This window comes from Blennius ocellaris (assembly GCF_963422515.1).
Source record: "Blennius ocellaris genome assembly, chromosome: 1".
NCBI classification, from domain to species: domain Eukaryota; kingdom Metazoa; phylum Chordata; class Actinopteri; order Blenniiformes; family Blenniidae; genus Blennius; species Blennius ocellaris.
The window spans coordinates 18948951-18966666 of NC_137650.1; the positions used below are offsets into that span (position 1 = coordinate 18948951).

Below are 17716 nucleotides of genomic sequence, written 5' to 3' on the forward strand. Positions count from 1 at the left end.
TGTGCAGAGTTGTATTGAACTGTGATGACGACATCACGGTTCAATATAAAGTTATACCTATTTAAAGTATACAGCTCCCCCCCCAAGTAATACCCACCTGTTTTGTTGCATGTTCTCAGCCAGTGATAGTGGCTGGTACTGCATGTAAAAGTAGCTTTAGCAGATATTAGTCACACATTTGGCCCTTTTCAACATGTTGTAATGTTTGTATCCCTTCTGTTGGTGGATTCGAATATTACTTTAAACTCCTTGAGCATGTTCTTTAAAAAAAAAAAATCCAGGTTTTTTTTATTTGCAAATATAGTTTTCTTTGTTGGTGTTCAAATAACTACTATAATTTATACATTTACACTCTCACAATGATTCAATTCAATTCAATTCACCTTTAATTATATAACACCTCATACAACAGTCATTTCTAGGTGCTTTTGACAGTGATGATCTTCCTTTGCCAAAGTTTATTTTGCTATCAATGAATCAAACCATGTTGTTGGACTTTATATAGTTTGCTTCTGATGATTACTCCTATGGTTTTACATTAAGCTAATTCATTTCATTACACTTAAAATCAAGCTTGATTTTAATTATGTGTCATAGTAAAATAATTGTTAGTTTTACCCTCTTCAGATTTATTTACCATGATTTCAAAGCTTCTCCCGATTAAACGGAGAATATCGACTAAAGATGAAACTGTAAAGCAAATGATTAGCAGGAATACAGTGTTTATGAATGATATTTTTGTCGCATGTAACAGCATGTTGTATCGTTACATGGTCTGCTGCAGAGCTGCATGTTCTTTTTGATTTTGTGTTGAAAACATTGATGATTCCCAGCAACTCTGCTGCTATTCCAATGTTACCATACGTATATCTCTCTCACTTACATACCCATATATAAACTCACACACACCCACATGCTGCTCTGGCCTTAGCCCCAGTGGTCCATGTCAGCCCGGGGTCTCTGCTGTCTTCACCATCTCCAGATTACATCAAGCTATTCAATCTGTAAATGACTTCCACCACAAAGCACACCCAACACGCACTTTGGGAAATGAGCTACCTAACTCAAAATGACCCTGCCCATATGTGGATGTGTGCATGTCCGTGCATGTGTGTGTGCTGGATCACTTCATACTATCACATTGTTAAATGAATATCAAGGTTAGATGAGAAATAATCAGTCTTGACATTCATTCATAATACTCTCATCAACATTGATCACTTAATCATCTAAACTTGTAAGTCCTTAAGAGCTCTGAACTGATCAGTTATTGTACATTGTAGTTTGTAGTCATCAATTGTGAATAACAGATTGACTGTGGAGTTTTTAAAAGTAGTTATAACTGTGTGCCATTGTGCATTTATATGTGGTTATATTACCCAAATAATGAAGGTGTAGGAAGCTATGATATAAGTACACAGGGGTGTATGTGTTTGAAAGTATAAGTGAGTGTTTTACCATTTGTATGTGTGCCAGTTACCTTCATCCTCACTGCGAAATGCTGACAGACAGAACTGTTTCCAAATCAGATGCAGTGCTCAACTGCACCAAGCTTTTGTTTTTGCATGCAGCAATTCCATTACCAGCCGCTTTCATTATTTTAGCATGGTGTTTGTGCATGTGCGCGTGTCTGTGTGTACCTTGTTTTAAATGTGATGAAAGGAATCTTCTCCTCAAGTCAAAGTCAGAGTATCTTTTCCCACAACACACACACACACACACACACACACACACACACACACACACACACACACACACACACACACACACACACACACACACACACACACACACACGCACACACACACGCACAGAGACTGAGAAAGAGTGACCATCTCTGAATATGGATCTTTCAAATATCCAAGTGACTCGTGCCACTCAAACCTGACCACACATCCACTGACACTCTGATGTATATACTATTTGTCTTTACATGAGCACATGCAGCAATCTATGCAGAGATGCACATGCACTTTGCTATGACTTCCTGTACTTCATCCATCTAAAAGCTTTTTTTTTTTTTTTTTTATCCTCATGCCGAGAATGTTTAAAAGGCGTGGCCAGCCAGAAAAGTAGGAAAGATCGAAGGAATTGCAGGAAAATTGGGATTCATTTCAACCCGCAGTATTTCCCAATGATGTGTTTATTGTGACTCAGAATTCTGATCCTGTTGTGAAAATTCCTAATGTTTACTAACATTAACAGTGTTATGTCTGTTTAGCTTTGGCAACACAGTTTAAAATGATTCATGCAAGACTGAACCTAACTGTGAAAGGTTTTTCTTAGACTCCAAGCTCTGGACATATACAACAGCAGGGAGCAGCTCCAAGTGAGGATGGTCTTTTAACCACATTACACAGTAGCTGCAGGAGTATGCAAATCCAAACTCACAAATAGACACAAATACAATAAGTTTAATCGAGTCCACAATACATAGCAATCATTTGAGGCAAAGAGACAATGCAATACAAAATAATAATGATCACTTAACACAATTCCACACAAATGATTTTGTTTGTAGGCAGGTACCCTTTTACAACAAACTGCCATTTCTTCTCAGAAAATGTAGCCTTACATCCAAGGCTCCATATTACATTTTTTGTTCATCTTAAAACATCAAATGTAAAGCAATGCTTCCTCAAGAAAGCAGCTGCTTCCGCTATGGTGTTTTGCCATGAACGTTATGACTTTTTCATGTAATCTATTCATCTGTCTTCCATAGTGCTTTATATAGAATTGCGGGGAACTGGAGCCAATCCTCACTGACGATGGGCGAAAGTGGGTTACACTGCAAATAGGCCGAGAGTTGTCTAATTAGATATTTTTTCAAAAAGAGATGTCAACCTTTTTGAATAAATCCTAGTAGCCTATCAGCTGTTTCTAAAAGCTGGTCATTCATATCAGTGCGCACTCTTTGTTGTACCTTTGAAGTCATGGGAAACCCACTTGTAATAAGAGTAACCACAGTATTAAATGGAAAGTTGGGTGACTGGTCAAGGACTTAAGTCATTACTCTGACTTTGAATCACACACGTAATCACTTACAAGAATTGTTTTTGTAAGCTGTTCATATCAGCTTCTCATCATCTTCTCGTGTGTAACAAAGTCAGAAAATGAGAGATGTTCATATTACTGTAATCTCATTTAAATTATTGGAATTTACTGACTCCAAATTGCTGTTTTTGAGTCATCAGTTCAAAGGTTCACTTACTTTTTCAGCAGCATTGTGAATGTTTAATGTTTTTTGTTTTTTTTAATGTAATTGCTTTTATATATCAAATTGTTCATATTATGTTTTTGCTGTATTCGTGGCTTAGATTAAGTTTTGTTTCAGATTCATACAGAAAACCCGACTTTAACCTGAATTCAACTTAAGTGGACTCCATTTATTTTTAACCATTCAGAATAAATTGAACGTGAAGAGCCTAAATCTTAAACTTGTATCTTTCAGGTCACATGGGAACCTCCTCTCATTCCCAACGGACAAATTCGTGGCTATGAGATCCGCCTCCCTGAACCCCGCATCTTTCATGAGGCTGACAATGCATCTGACCTGAACATCAACATAACCGACCTCGTCCCAAACACAAATTACAGTATAACTGTGCTGTCATGCTCAAATGGAGGAGGGCATGTAGGCGGCTGCACAGAGAGCTTGCCAACTCAAGCAACCACATTACCCAAAAGGCCTGAAGGCCTCGCACCTTTAGCAGTCGTGTCGGTCAGTGAATCTTTCCTTGCCATTTCCTGGCAACCACCAGCCAGGCCCAACGGACCAAACCTCAGGTAACACAAATGTTACATAAAATCTGTGTTTTTTTTAATACTTTGTGACAGCAAAGTATTAATAAATATATTTAAACCTTTTTAGCCGAAATCACACATTTTTATTCCAGTGCTGAACAATCTCAGCAATTTTAAACAACAACAACATACTTTATAATAAAGTCTAAAGAAATTATAATTGCATCACCAATAATGTAGATTAACACACTGTTATTAAATGTCAATTCACATAAAAGCAGCGCTTATGTGTCTTTTAAAATGTTTCCTTCTGCCGTTTAAAATTATTTCGCTTATTTAATCCATTCTTTTCTGGGGATTATTTGACAGTAATTAGAAAGCATAAACACCCCAAACTTAGAACAACGGGTTACAGGGGCATATCTTGTATATCCCTCCTAAGAAATTGTTCTTTCTAATAGATGTATAGCAAGCGCAATAAAATGAACAAAGAAAGCTAAAAGCAGGTCCAACCAGCAAATTCACATCCAATTTGTGAGGAGCTAATATGTCAAGTTATCTGAATTGGCCACTTGGTTGGTTTCAATAGCTTTAACCCAGAGTTAGAAACTACACAAACAAGACAGAGTTCAACATGTTGATATTAAAAGTCACGTTCAGGAGGTGTTCAATTGCTGCTGCAACACTTGAGCAAACAAGCCCATAGAAACGCGTTAACAAGCATCTAACATGAGTGCCCTGGTAATGAGGTAAGTGTTGTGTATATTTTAATCAGTGTTTTCTCAGTTCCAGTTCACATTGTGGTCCATTTTCTTCTGTCCTGTTTTATTCTGTCGGAGATTAGGCCTAAAATAAAGGTCCATTTCCGAGCAGGCGATTAAAATGCATGAGCCTGTCTCTGTGTTCTGCTCTGCTCAGCTCTGTGTGTTTGTCTAAGTGGGTTGGTTAAAAGGCGGCATTAAGCCCTTCTCAACTGATTACAGCAGAAATTAGCATCACTGTGGGGAGAGGAAAACACAAACCCCGCAGAAAAAAACAACGCATGGAGGGGCGTTGGGAGGGAGGGAAGAGATACAGTGGGAGCAGAAGAACTGCAGAGGAGGAAATGAGTGATAAGAGTTGGTTGAAAATTGCATGTGGGCACAGGCTGTGTGTACAGTGAGAACATTATATGTCTTTGTGCTCTAATTGGTATTTTTATGTACATGTGTCGTGTGATAATGATTTCCGAAATATTCAACCCTGTGTGTTTTCCTTTATTCAAATTTTCCCTTTAGATACAGGTTGCTCAGACGTAAAACTCACCAGCCCCTGGCCATCACCACGGTCCCCACATTAACAACCTCATCCCCACCCCCCTCTGAAGATCTCCATCGCTGGCTCCATGTTTACTCCGGCACCAAATTGTTCTACCAAGATAAAGGCCTAAGCAGGTGAGATTACTGAAATGAGCTCTAGAGCAAACGGCAGCGCCGCAGCAAACCGTGTGTGCAGAGCCGATCGGCGAGCTGCTGCTGATGCCGATCTTTTAATACCGCTCAAAGATACATTAAGCAAATATCCCAAAGAATTAAATTGTTTTTCACACAGCGTCCCCTAATCTCAGTTTGGCACTTGGTGGAAGCAGATTTTTTCTTTTTTCCTCTACGCAAGCTAAACAGTTGTGAGTTTGTGTCTCTACTGTGCTGTATTAAAGAAGTTAACTGACAAACTTTGGACTGTATCGGCTCTTTCAACTTTGCAGGATTTTCTTTATCCATGTCTACATAGTTTTAGAAAAGCTGTTTTTTTTGTTGGGTTTTTTTTTGTAGGCGTGACATTTTAGCAGATTTTAAAGGGTATCTGTACCAACATGAGTAATTCATCCTACTACAGTCTGCAACCTCTCCACTCAATGCCTCAATCTCTTGCACATGGCGCCTTTACATGCGCCAAAATGGGAATCAATTTACAGGCACAGTGATATTGTCCCTCTACAGATTCACCCGTTACCAGTACCAGTTAGTGGTTGATAATGACGCGGGCTCCTCCTCGGGGAAGATTGTGACTGCGATGACCATGGCAGGAGTTCCCCTCCAGCTCCCCGCTGTGTCCGCCCGCGCTATCAATCACACGGCTCTACAAGTCAACTGGACACAACCATGTAAGATTGCCCTGTCATTCGCTTGCACACACTCATACGTTCTGCCCAGCAAAGCCTTCAATCAATTTTTTTTTTTATTTTTTTTTTTTCCTCAGCTTTGCAAGATCTGCAAGGCGAGGTGGAATTTTTCTTTCTCACAGTTGAGCCTCCTCAGCCAAGCATGATTTGGGCTTTCGGACCTGAGACTGTGTCCACGGTGATTGTTGACCTTTGGCCCAGTACCACATACCTTGTGTCTAATTGGGTTTCTAATGGAGCTCATAATACAACCAAGGCAGCAGTTAACGTCACCACTGCAGATGGAGGTATGTTTATGTCTAATTATAATTTGTTATTGTCCGTGTATTAACTGTTTGTCAACAATACATACAAATATTTTGAGCAATTGTTACAGTATTACATATGTCCACACTTTGCTACCAAAACAGCTCTGCCCCATTCAGGTGCCACAAAACACAATTTCTGAAGGTGTCCTGTGGTGTCGGGCACGATCCTGTCGGTTGCACGTTGAGGCATTTATGAATCAGATTTATTTTGTTTAATTGGTTTCAGTTCTAGGAAATTTGGAGTCGAGGTCAGCATGTTGACTTATTTGATGTGTTTCTAATTTTGTGTCTGCCATCAAAAAAAATCTCTTTTAATGAAGGTGTAAGCTGCTATCCTTAAAGGCGGTACAGTGAAAGGAAATAGTCAAGATGGATAGAGTCCGATCTTCTTCCAGTCAAACAATGTGTGAAACATCATATTGTTTTTTTCATTATATTAGTGACATCTTTTCTCCAGGAAAGTGATAGACATCCACCAGACCATCCACCTGATGTAATAAAACAGAGTTCATCAGATCGCCTGTCTTCCTTAAATGTTTTAACATTTGCATGCCCATTGTAAGAACTCCAGGTGGGAGACAAGTGTTGAGTTTCTGACTGCGTTGCAGCAATGTAATACCATACCCAAAGGTCATAGACATTATTTGACAACGTGTTGCTTTCAGAGCCATCAGGAAGTTTAACAATCATGAGATCGGATCACATAAGTTAGTTTGTCTTCCAATAGTCATTCCATTCCACTTTTTTGTCAAACATCAGCACTGCTGATTGGAAGCATCCCACAAGAAATGTATGTTTTGAAGAACTCCAATTATGAAGCTTTCATGATTCTGGCCTTCAGTGATGTTCAGTCACTTTCTTTCAACCATACAGTTGCCTTATTACTTTCAGACTCATGTAGAGAGCTGTCTTTACTGCAAGATTATTGATTACATTTATTATACCCGTCATGTCATTTTATTGAAGCCAGTAGCTGATTTTATGTGCATGCAAGCATGTGTGTTTACAATAATACTGTTTTGTTTTTCTGTTCTTGCCTTTTCCTCAGTTTAGTCCTTCCAGGTGAATAGATTTGTCATGTACTTGTCTTGGTTAACATGCATCACTGTGCTTCACAGAAGATGTTAAACACATCATGTAGTGAGGCATGAAATCAATACAAAGTGTGTGTGAGGCAGGTTTAAGGTGTTGTAAAATGCTTGTTGGCACCACTTGCAGACAACACACACAGGCTACAGACACACTGTCTGCACACACAGGCTGCTCTTTACCCGCCAACCCAAAAAGCAAATATTGCCGCTATATTCAATATTGTTAATTTTTACCGCATATAATGGTGAAACAAATTCTGATTCGATAAGTATTATTATAACTGAAAAATCTAAAGCTTGTTCAAATGAAAATTTCCCTAAAATTTTTCATTTTGCAAGCATGTCAAAGCTTTCGGACTGACAACTTCACACTTTTTCTTGGTTTATTTAAACATCAAAAAGAAAGAAAAAGAACAAAGCACTTTTTGGGGGCGAAATCTTAACCTCAAACATCGTTACGCTAATGCAAGTTTGTGTGCAGCACCCACGAGCTCTGCTGCCACCTGCTGCTGCGTTCTGGGTCTCGGTGTTGTTTTATGACCTCCACTTTCAATGAAAGCATGTGACACCCAGTGGACGAATTAGCAACAGGTATCATTTTTATGAACAATATTTCAGTTAATATAGCCTTTCTTACACTTTTTAAGGTCATCCTGTGAACTGGGCTGAACCTTCTCGGGCCACATGTGTGACTCCGCTAACATAGAGTAGCACAAATACATCCCTCAAATAAAGAGTTGTGTGTTCTCACCACTTCAAACTGTTAATATTAATATGTTTAAGAACTGAGACATTTTTTTTTCTGGATAAAGCACAGAGCTTTGAGATAGTGAATTTAGTGGAATTTGATTATATCAGTTCCTGGATCTACTAGTGTTTCTTCTTTCATTCAGGGTCGTGTCTTATCATACGGAGCAATATATTACATAAGCTATCGAACTGCTATTACGTCTTCTTCACATCTGTTCATACATTTTTCAGCCCATTCTTTCACTGTCAAAGATTATCATCTAAATGACTCCATGTAATTGTGTGATAGAGACCAGTAACTCTGTCTGTTGTTATATTTCTGTCGTCAGGTCTCTCTTCGTCTATACCTGAGACCATTGCTCTGATTCTTTACACCCACCACCACCACCGCCACATAGTTCTATTCTGTCTCAGTATAATCATATGTCAGAGGCCTCTTTCTTTCTCTCTAATCTGAGCAGTATAATAAAAAGTGCATTAAAAACATTAGAAAATCATTAGGTGCTAAAGGCAAAGCATGGCTCGTTTAACTGAGAGGGCTCTGGAGGTAATTTCATTATTTTACAGCTATAAGAGTGCACACACACACACACACACACACACGCGCGCGCGCGCACACTCACACAAAGGAGGCCTAATATATTTTACCTAATGCAGCTCAACCCTACCAACCATCCTAACATGGCCTGCAATCTATAGGGCAATGCTAACATCAGGACTAATTGGCAAGAAAAATGTGCGGGTGCGTGTGTCCATGCGAGAATGTGTGTGTGTGTGTGTCTGGGTCCGTGAGTGTGTATGAGTGAAAGAGGCTCAGTGTTCAGTATTGCGTTGATAATAACATCCTGTAGTAAATGAAATGTAGAGCGGTAGGTTGGGTTTAGGTAAGTGCATTGGCAGCAAATGAATTGGGTTAACTCCTCGTAGCTGAGTGCATTTTCACTTAGAATAATAGATGGAGTTGGTTTGATTGCCCCTCTCTGTCACACACACACACACACACACACACACACACACACACACACACACACACACACACACACACACACACACACACACACACACACACACACACACACACACACACACACACACACACACACACACACACACAATCTCTCATATTCACCTGCTCCATGTTTGATTTTCTTGTTTCTTCTCACACCTTTTTAGTTTGAAATTGTGCTCACTGTGTATTTGCTGCTGTCACTCCGTGATCATATTTATACACATTTTCCCATGTCCTTCACTTGTTCTATAATGTACTCCTTTGTGTGTCTGTATCTGAAACTTATTTCCTAATACTATAGCTTACTGCCATAGGAGTTTTACTTCAGTATCTGTGTCCTCTGTCAGAATTTCTTGGAAGAATGAACAAAAGGAATTAAAGAAACTTAGGAATTTGATGGAAGGGATTGTGAAATAGAAGAAGACACTATATTAACCCAACACAGAGACAGTCTCAAGGTAAAGATTAGAGATGTAGAAAAATAGAGGAAGTAAGCTGATGATACAGAGTCTATTATTCTTAGTGAAAATGCACTCAGCTGAGAGGAGTTAACCCAATTCATTTGCAGCCAGTGCACTTGCCTAAACCCAGCCTACAGCTCTACATTTCATTTACTGTGAGATAGCATTATCCACGCAATAGTGCACATACTGTGGTCTGTCTCTCTCATGACCATACCGTCTCATATGGACTCTTAACACAATCATTTTCTCTGTAACGCACACACATACATACCCACACTGGTCTACGTGGTTTGTGGAGACGAGGTCTCAAATAATCCCTTGTGGGAACGACTCTTTCTAAAAGGTCTACAGGTTGGAAAAAAAATGTTCGAGAAAAAAGTGCCAGTAATCTTGGCGAACAAGGGTATTTTATTCAATTCTATTTTTCAGTTCACCACATTACTGTGTGTCCATGTCTCTTAGACCTGCAACAATTGTAATGCTACTAATAAGCTCGCAAGTCACACATTTTTTTTTTATTGTGACAATAATTGTCACCAAAAAATGGTTTAAAAAACAAAAAAAAAGACATTTTATTAAAATTGGGGGAAAAAATCTTTAAACTATAAAAAAAAAAAATGGTAACATATAATCTGCAAGAATGATGAATAAATGAATCTGACCATGACTATTGAAATTAAATATGACAAATTAAATTTTCTATAAAAGTTTCAGTGATGCAGACGGATATTAAAAAATGCAATAAATGCAAATCAAGTAAAAGCTTTCCTCCTTCACTGTTGAGAGGGTCCGCATATATTTTACACCTATTTTTAATACCACTTGTTTCACCTGATGTGTTTCTTTTTTTTTTTTCAATGATATAAAAGATTTTGTCCTGATAGAAAGAAGCTCTCCAATTGTGCTGTTCCATGTGTCACTCATAGAGCCAGAGGGGATGTCGGCCCCTGAAGTGGTTCCAGTCAACAGCAGCACAGTACGGGTGATCTGGATCCCGCCTCTTCGGCCCAACGGAGCAGTGACCAGGTACAACATCTACATCAATGACCGCCTCCATGGCTTTGTGGCCAGCAGCTCAGGATCATATCTACTTGGGGACCTGCTGCCTTTTACCGTCTATGACATACAGGTATACATACACACAGAAGCAAAACACAGTGGCTTTTTAGTATTTGCATTAGTTTTTTTTTTGTCTTATATGCTGATGTGTGGATTTCAGGTGGAGGTGTGTACAGTGTATGCATGTGTCCGCAGCAATGTTACCAAAACAACAACTGTGGAGAACCTGCCTGCTGATTTTACCACACCTCAAGCGCAAGTGATCAGTCCAAGGTAACATAGATTGGTGTTGAAAAAAAGTTGTTTGAACATTTTTTTTTTTTTGTAGATGGGTTTGAGGGATATAATCATCAATGTTTGCTACCAGTGTTCTTTTTGAAGTTCTAAACAACAGAACAGTTGAGGCAAAATTTCAGACCATCCTGTTTTAACTTTTTGAACCTGAGATTCTCAGAACCACTGACAGTGTGAGCTGGCACTGGCTTCCTCCCCCCTCCATTACAAGTGGATGTCACATGTTAGGTTGACTAAAATAAGACATCATGGCAAAATAGGCATTTGTTTCCCACTAGTGATATTACCTTCCTCCCTTATAACCTAAGTCAATGTTGCAAACCTTTCATTTGCTGCACAAATGCTGATTTGTGGCGAGTAAACTTTCTTGGAGCCTACAGAAGACTGGAGCTCTAAAATCAATTGTGTGAAGTGTATGAAGATACACACACCCTGACACTGTAACTCAAAATTGTCAGCTATTAACCATGCATGACTGCCTGTCTGTTTGGGTGTGCGTAAATTTGACTGTGGCTACGTGTGTGTGTGTGTGTGTGTGTGTGTGTGTGTGTGTGTGTGTGTGTGTGTGTGTGTGTGTGTGTGTGTGTGTGTGTGTGTGTGTGTGTGTGTGTGTGTGTGTGTGTGTGTGTGTGTGTGTGACAGTGTGAAAAGGGTGTGACACAGAACACACCCCATCAATCTCTCCCTTTCACTTTTTCCTATCACTCCCCCTCTCTTTTAGGGTGGTTAGATTAGAATGGTCCCACCCAGGGAAACCCAGTGGGATCATGCTTGGCTATGAGGTTCTAAGACAGACCCTCAGATCATGTGCCGCCGGGCCAACAAAGGTCACGTCGTTCAAATGCATCTACCTGCAATGTCCCGCAAGTCACAGTGTGTGCGGGACATCCTGCTTCCATCCTGATACACAGGTAATTGTGTTCAACTTGTACACGTTCTGTATATCTGATTAATACATCACAAGTAAAGAGAACACCGTGTGTGAAACAAGACATATGTCAAGGCTCTTTGTTTTGGCTACTGATCTGAAGTGGTGAATACATGGTGCCTGTGTATTCCCTCAGGATGTCAGTCCTCTCAGAAACAACAGCACACAAAAGGAAACAAAGAGACCCACAGACAAATACACACATTTCCTCTATAGAGCACATGCTTTATATGGGATGCATGGCCGACCTCTCAGTGATTAATTTCTCTAAACAGATTAACTTGTCATCTGCATTCACTTCCATCCGTGTGCCATTGAATGCCAGCCAAGTTGGCTCCATGACTGCCTGCTATAGATTTACCGCCACGGCATCCAGTGGCACAAGCAGTTACTACATTCAAGATCACATGCGCTAATACACACAAACAGACCCACACCATACTTTTGTGCAATCGGATAGTAACAACATAAAGGAAGATGCCTCTGGGACTTTGCTGATGATCCAGACAATGATAATGTTTTACTGAGATAATCATCCAAGACAAAAACAAAAAAATACATATATCTTGTTATTGAAATTAACCCTTGGACCACAGAGGTGATGGTAAACATTGACAATGGAGATTTTAGACAGACCAGTGTGTTGGCCTTGATTGAATGAAATTGTTTGACTTGCTCACTCGGGACAAAAATGGTCTCTGAACTAGACTTATGCATCTTGGTGTTCAGTAATGCAAAACATGATCTAGTTTCCTCTTCTCTTTCAAAGTTATAAAGTTTGTAATGTGGTAAAAATAACAGCAAAGTTACTTTGTTCTTTACATTGTGACACATTTCAAATGACCTCCAAACAAAGAGAGTGTAATAACACATAAGAAAACCCCATTCTCGTGAGAGAACCTCATCTCTGGCCCACAGGGACTAGATTCCAATCTGAACTCCTGAATCTGAGTTTAGACTGCGTATATATTTGGTTTCTTATGTCTGCTGTGTGGTGTTTCAACCAGATTTGCTGCAATGGACTCTCATACACAAAGAAGCCACATCACCATTGCTGCGAGGACAGCTACCTGAGTTGGAACGATACCTCCATCCCTGTCTGCTGCAGTGGCAAACTGCTCCCCGCTCTCTCGGGCCATCAGTGCTGTGGAGGATATTATGTTCATGTAAAACTTAGTGAGTTGGAGATAATTTTCTGCATCCAAATCAACATCAGACCTGTTCTTTTCTACTTGACTTGAGCCTCCTCTTTTCCGTATTGTTCAAGTGTTTCCTTCATCTGTCCTTGTCTTTATAGATGAACACTGCTGTCCTGACCACTTGCAGGGCCGGGTCTCGGTGGGGCTGGGTGACAGCTGCTGTGGGGGGGTTCCTTACTCCGTGACAGGCGGCCAGCTCTGCTGTAGCGGGAGCCTCCATGATGGCTTTGGTGTAAAATGCTGTGGAGGCCGGATTGTAGACGATTCATTGGTGTGCTGTGGTAATGCTGAAAGAGGCGAAGTGCATAGCTATACTCCAGGTAAGTGAAGAAGGCAAAAATGTGAGCAAAAAAATTAATAAATCTGTCTTTCTTACTGTAACCAACCTGAAAGGTAGTTTCTTTGTCCAACATTAAAACAAGATCTGATGTGTTGCTGAGCTGCCTCACAATATTTTTAGGGAAGATAAAAATAATCCCGATGTCCATTCAACGGAGAAGATATAACTTTGGTGCAAAAAGGAATTTTCCAGAGTAAACTCCCTTGAGACATCCTAAAGTCTATACTGGTGCAAAAGTGATTGACGAAAAGATTTTAAACAACAGGAAAAGTAAGCGAAGGAAAAGGGTTGCGAAGTAGACACATGGTGCAGGAACGTGGGGTCGTTTCCCTTTCTTCCTCTCCCGCAGTGTCCCAAAGCACCCGGATACCATGGCACAGATGGGACGGTGCGTGTGTCTATGTGTGGGTGTCGGTGTATGTGTGTGTCATTAGACATCTTTGTCATGGCAGATGATGATGAAACACACTCAGGATGCCACCGTTGAGGGCACTGCCAAGCACACAGCAGGAGAAATACACTCTCATTCGCTCGCTCTCTCTCTCTCTCTCTCTCTCTCTCGCTCTCTCTCTCTCTCTCGCTCTCGCTCTCGCTCTCGCTCTCGCTCTCGCTCTCGCTCTCTCTGTCTAACACACACACACACACACACACTCACACACACACACACACACACACACACACACACACACACACACACACACACACACACACACACACACACACACACAGAGTCAACAGGGTGCCCTCGGCAGGGTTCGCTTAGTGTTGAGTGCCAGAGACAGACACGTGGACTCTATTCATCACATATAAACAATGGCCCCATATGGGCAGGCCTATAGTACTTCATTAACTCATCCCCAAACACCCTGACACACACACACACACACACACACACACACACACGCACAGATCACTACTCACACAGAAACACATGTATTCTGACAAAAACTTCCGAGAAAAGTTTATTTAAAGTATGTATTTGTATATTTTCAGGTAGACAAAATACAAGTTTTGAGCACTTTTCAATTTTGTTATTTTTGCTTTATATTGATGTTTTCTTCACCTTCATACCGTTGCTCATTTTACCTCATCTTTCTTCTCTTACACTTGATCTTCCGCCTCTCCTCCAACTGTGCACTCTATATGGTCATCCTTCATTTGAGAAGCCCTCCCAGGGATTGCATATGCTCCCCACCTCTTCCTTTTCTAATTTCTCCCATTATTTACTTTCTATCTTCTCTTTACTCATCTTCTCCTGGCAGCTTCTTTTCTTCAACCTGTTTCTCTGGTCCCCTCTGCTTCTCCACTTGGCCTCTTGCTTTTTCTTCTTTCACAATGTTTACTTCCTCCCCTTTTCCCTCTCCTCCTCACCTCCCTTTTTGTGCCCCTTCCTTTACACTCATCCGTCATTAGCGTTAGCTTCCCCATTGAGAACATATGGTATGATGGATCGCAGAGCTAGCGGCGCTAGCAAGGCTAAGGGCCATTTGCCGGGTGCATTGCACTGTTGGGGAGCCCTGGGGCCAACTATGCAACCTCTACCCCACACGTCTGTTTCAAGACAGTCACACACACAACATGCACACAGCATTACCTATTGTGTGAGAGGCCACTTAACCTTGGCATCACTCATACTCATTGCTCCCTCTCACTATTTCCAAGGTTTTTGTAAATTATAAAAAGAAGTTAAACACGCGTGAAGATGAAATAAAATCTATAAAGTAGTGCAAATTTATGGATCAACTAAAATAAAACAAAACACTACACTAAGTATACATTCTAAAAAATGTACACATTTTAAAGCAACAAAGAAAAAGGAAAACCACAATGACACACAGCTGTATAGCAAAATCTTTACTTAAATTATGGCAAAGACTGCTCACAAATATCAAATAAACAAGACATCAAAACAAAAGCAAAAGAGGAAATTTGTGTTGAATGAATGAAACACTGAAAGAAGCAGAAGAGAAAGAGACTTGAAGTGAGGGAGAGCAAATGCAGGGAAGAAAAGAAAAGTGGTGAAGAGCTAGATGAAGCAGATTAAAGGAGGAGTGAAGGGTATCCCATTGTGCCCAGCTGATAGACTAGGTTAGGCTGATGTGATTATGGGGTCCCTGAAGTGCGATCTATCACACATTACCGTCCACACTGTCAACAACCATACACACACACTGCAGGGGAACAGCAATGCCAGGAGACAGCCGTCTGGCAACAGATACACGTACTGGCTTGAGTGCACACTGTGCACACGTAGATGAACACACAAACACAGCCACGATAATAAACAAATGCACACGCTTGCACAAAAGCATGCACGTGAATGCACACAAAACAGTGTACCTGCACGCTCTTCAGGAAATATACAACACACACATACACGCACGCACGCGCCTCTGCTACTGTATTTGATTTGAAATGGGAAAGAACCCGGTGTAAATCAGGTGAAACACAATCAGGGTCAGAAATATTGCCACATTCCAAAGACAGACAAGAATAAAACAGAGCTGGACAGTGTTTCTTTGAAATGATCTTTTCAGTTAAATGTATTATCACGCTCCCTCTGTGTCCTGAAAGATAGAATCAATCCGCTCTGCCAACCCTTGGCTGCTTTGGTACCTACTTTTGGAAAAAAAACATAGTTTTTTCTTGGAATACACATGGAAATTAAAATTGAACTAATACAGTTTATTTTGTTTTGACAAGGCCACTCTAAGATACTTTGCATTAAAAGTTTCTTCAAGTAGATTTCCATTCTCAGGCACCGAGTTCAGACAATACTTTGCAAAAGCTGTACATGCACACTGATTGCATTATAAATATGAGGCATATTTTCTATACTTGTCTAAATGTGGATATTGTTTTGTGTGTTATCAATTATCAATCTATGACTGCTGCACAGTGTAGTTAACAGTGTCTTCTCAAAGTCAGAAAACCCTCTGCATAAATCCAGTGTTGAACTGGTGTCCATCATCAACTGGAATTGTCTCAAGCGCCCTGCGACCCTAAATTAGATAAAGCTATGTAGAAGAAGGTTTGATATATAGGATTTAATCTTTTTCTCTTTCTATCTAAAAAGAAAATCAAAAATGGGAAAAATAAAAAAATGTTATAAGTATAGTGAAACGATAGTCTAGCACAGATTGAGAAGAGTAAAATATGTTTTCAATAAAGAAAGAATCTGTTTCTCATATAACATATTCTTTCCTTTCGAAGACTTGACAGAACTGCTGCAATAATTTAAAGGCTTAAATGTTTTGGGCTTTCATACCTAGGAAGCATTTTTTTCTGTGCTGAACATGCAGTTGCATCAACATCAACATATTCCTAAAATATTTGCGTCATATATTTTTTGTCCAAAAAGATTTTTTCTCCCAGACGAGCCCTTGATGATGATGCCCACTTCTCGTAAAATTGCCTGCATACTCCATTGCCGGGTTGAATAGATTCTGTGGTTTTAATCCTTCACTACAAGATCACGTGCCAACAGTGTAACTTCAACTGTTTTATTCCACCCAAAACTCAGTACCTGCTAGTTTTGACTATTAAGATTAATAGGTTTAAGAGTTCAAGAAGTTGACACAAATATGAAAATGTGTCTCACACCAACTGTGGCCGACCGTGTACCATGAGCTGACAGTACCATATGGAGTACCCAAGAAAGCCCTTCCTCCAATAGCTATACCAACAAAAGAAAATCAAAACATGAGTTGTCCATTGCTTCACTGATTGGGTGCTATCACTGTGAAACTTTCTTCTAGTATCGCTTTCAAGTAACGCCCTTAATGGGATGTATAGCCTTTCTAGCTATTTCCACTCCTTTGTTTATAATTTAAATGGACTATAAGCTGTTTTTCAGCAGCTCTAGTTGTTACACAATAACACAAAGTCTCTGTACTAAACTTTTCTCTCCCAAATCCACCTGTTTGTTTAAACAGCTTTCAATTCACTTTCAAGTCGATTAAATATTGTTTGTTTTGAGACAAGAGAGCCACGTTGTTTTTTGCAGCCTCTCCTCCTGTGCTGCAGGTTCAAGGCTAACTTTTAAGCTCTTCATTTGCTGCTCTTTTCTTCTCTGCCTGAGTTTGTATGTAAGATGTTTAGTTAAGATTTAGATGAGATTAGATGGTGTTTAAAGGAACGTGTGTGGTGTCTTTGGCCTCCCATTGCTTCCTGACTCCCTTTAAGCCCCCTGCCTCACTATGCGCTCCACTAATCATTTCCCCTTTACACTTTTTTTTTTTTTAGTTATTTTTTTTAACTCTTCTATCTGCCCTTCAACCCCACTGACCTCATCTCTCACTGTGGGTGCTACAATAAATGCCCTCCCCGCCTCACTTTTTTCTCAGAGTGAGTAAATCTTAAAAATGTG

At 40.1% G+C, this 17716-nt stretch overlaps 1 protein-coding gene across 1 annotated transcript in view; it reads left to right on the top strand.

Moving 5' to 3' along the window:
* The window catches only part of ush2a (Usher syndrome 2A (autosomal recessive, mild)), a gene marked incomplete at its 3' end in the record, with an annotated part of 194350 nt that overhangs the window by 111103 nt on the left and 65531 nt on the right, over nucleotides 1-17716 (top strand). Inside the window, exons 52-60 of the mRNA XM_080520729.1 lie at nucleotides 3452-3786; nucleotides 5022-5177; nucleotides 5724-5887; nucleotides 5983-6192; nucleotides 10454-10656; nucleotides 10747-10859; nucleotides 11602-11791; nucleotides 12816-12984; nucleotides 13106-13327. Of these exons, the coding sequence (XP_080376855.1) occupies nucleotides 3452-3786; nucleotides 5022-5177; nucleotides 5724-5887; nucleotides 5983-6192; nucleotides 10454-10656; nucleotides 10747-10859; nucleotides 11602-11791; nucleotides 12816-12984; nucleotides 13106-13327 (1762 nt within the window). The remainder of the gene's footprint in view (nucleotides 1-3451; nucleotides 3787-5021; nucleotides 5178-5723; nucleotides 5888-5982; nucleotides 6193-10453; nucleotides 10657-10746; nucleotides 10860-11601; nucleotides 11792-12815; nucleotides 12985-13105; nucleotides 13328-17716) is intronic.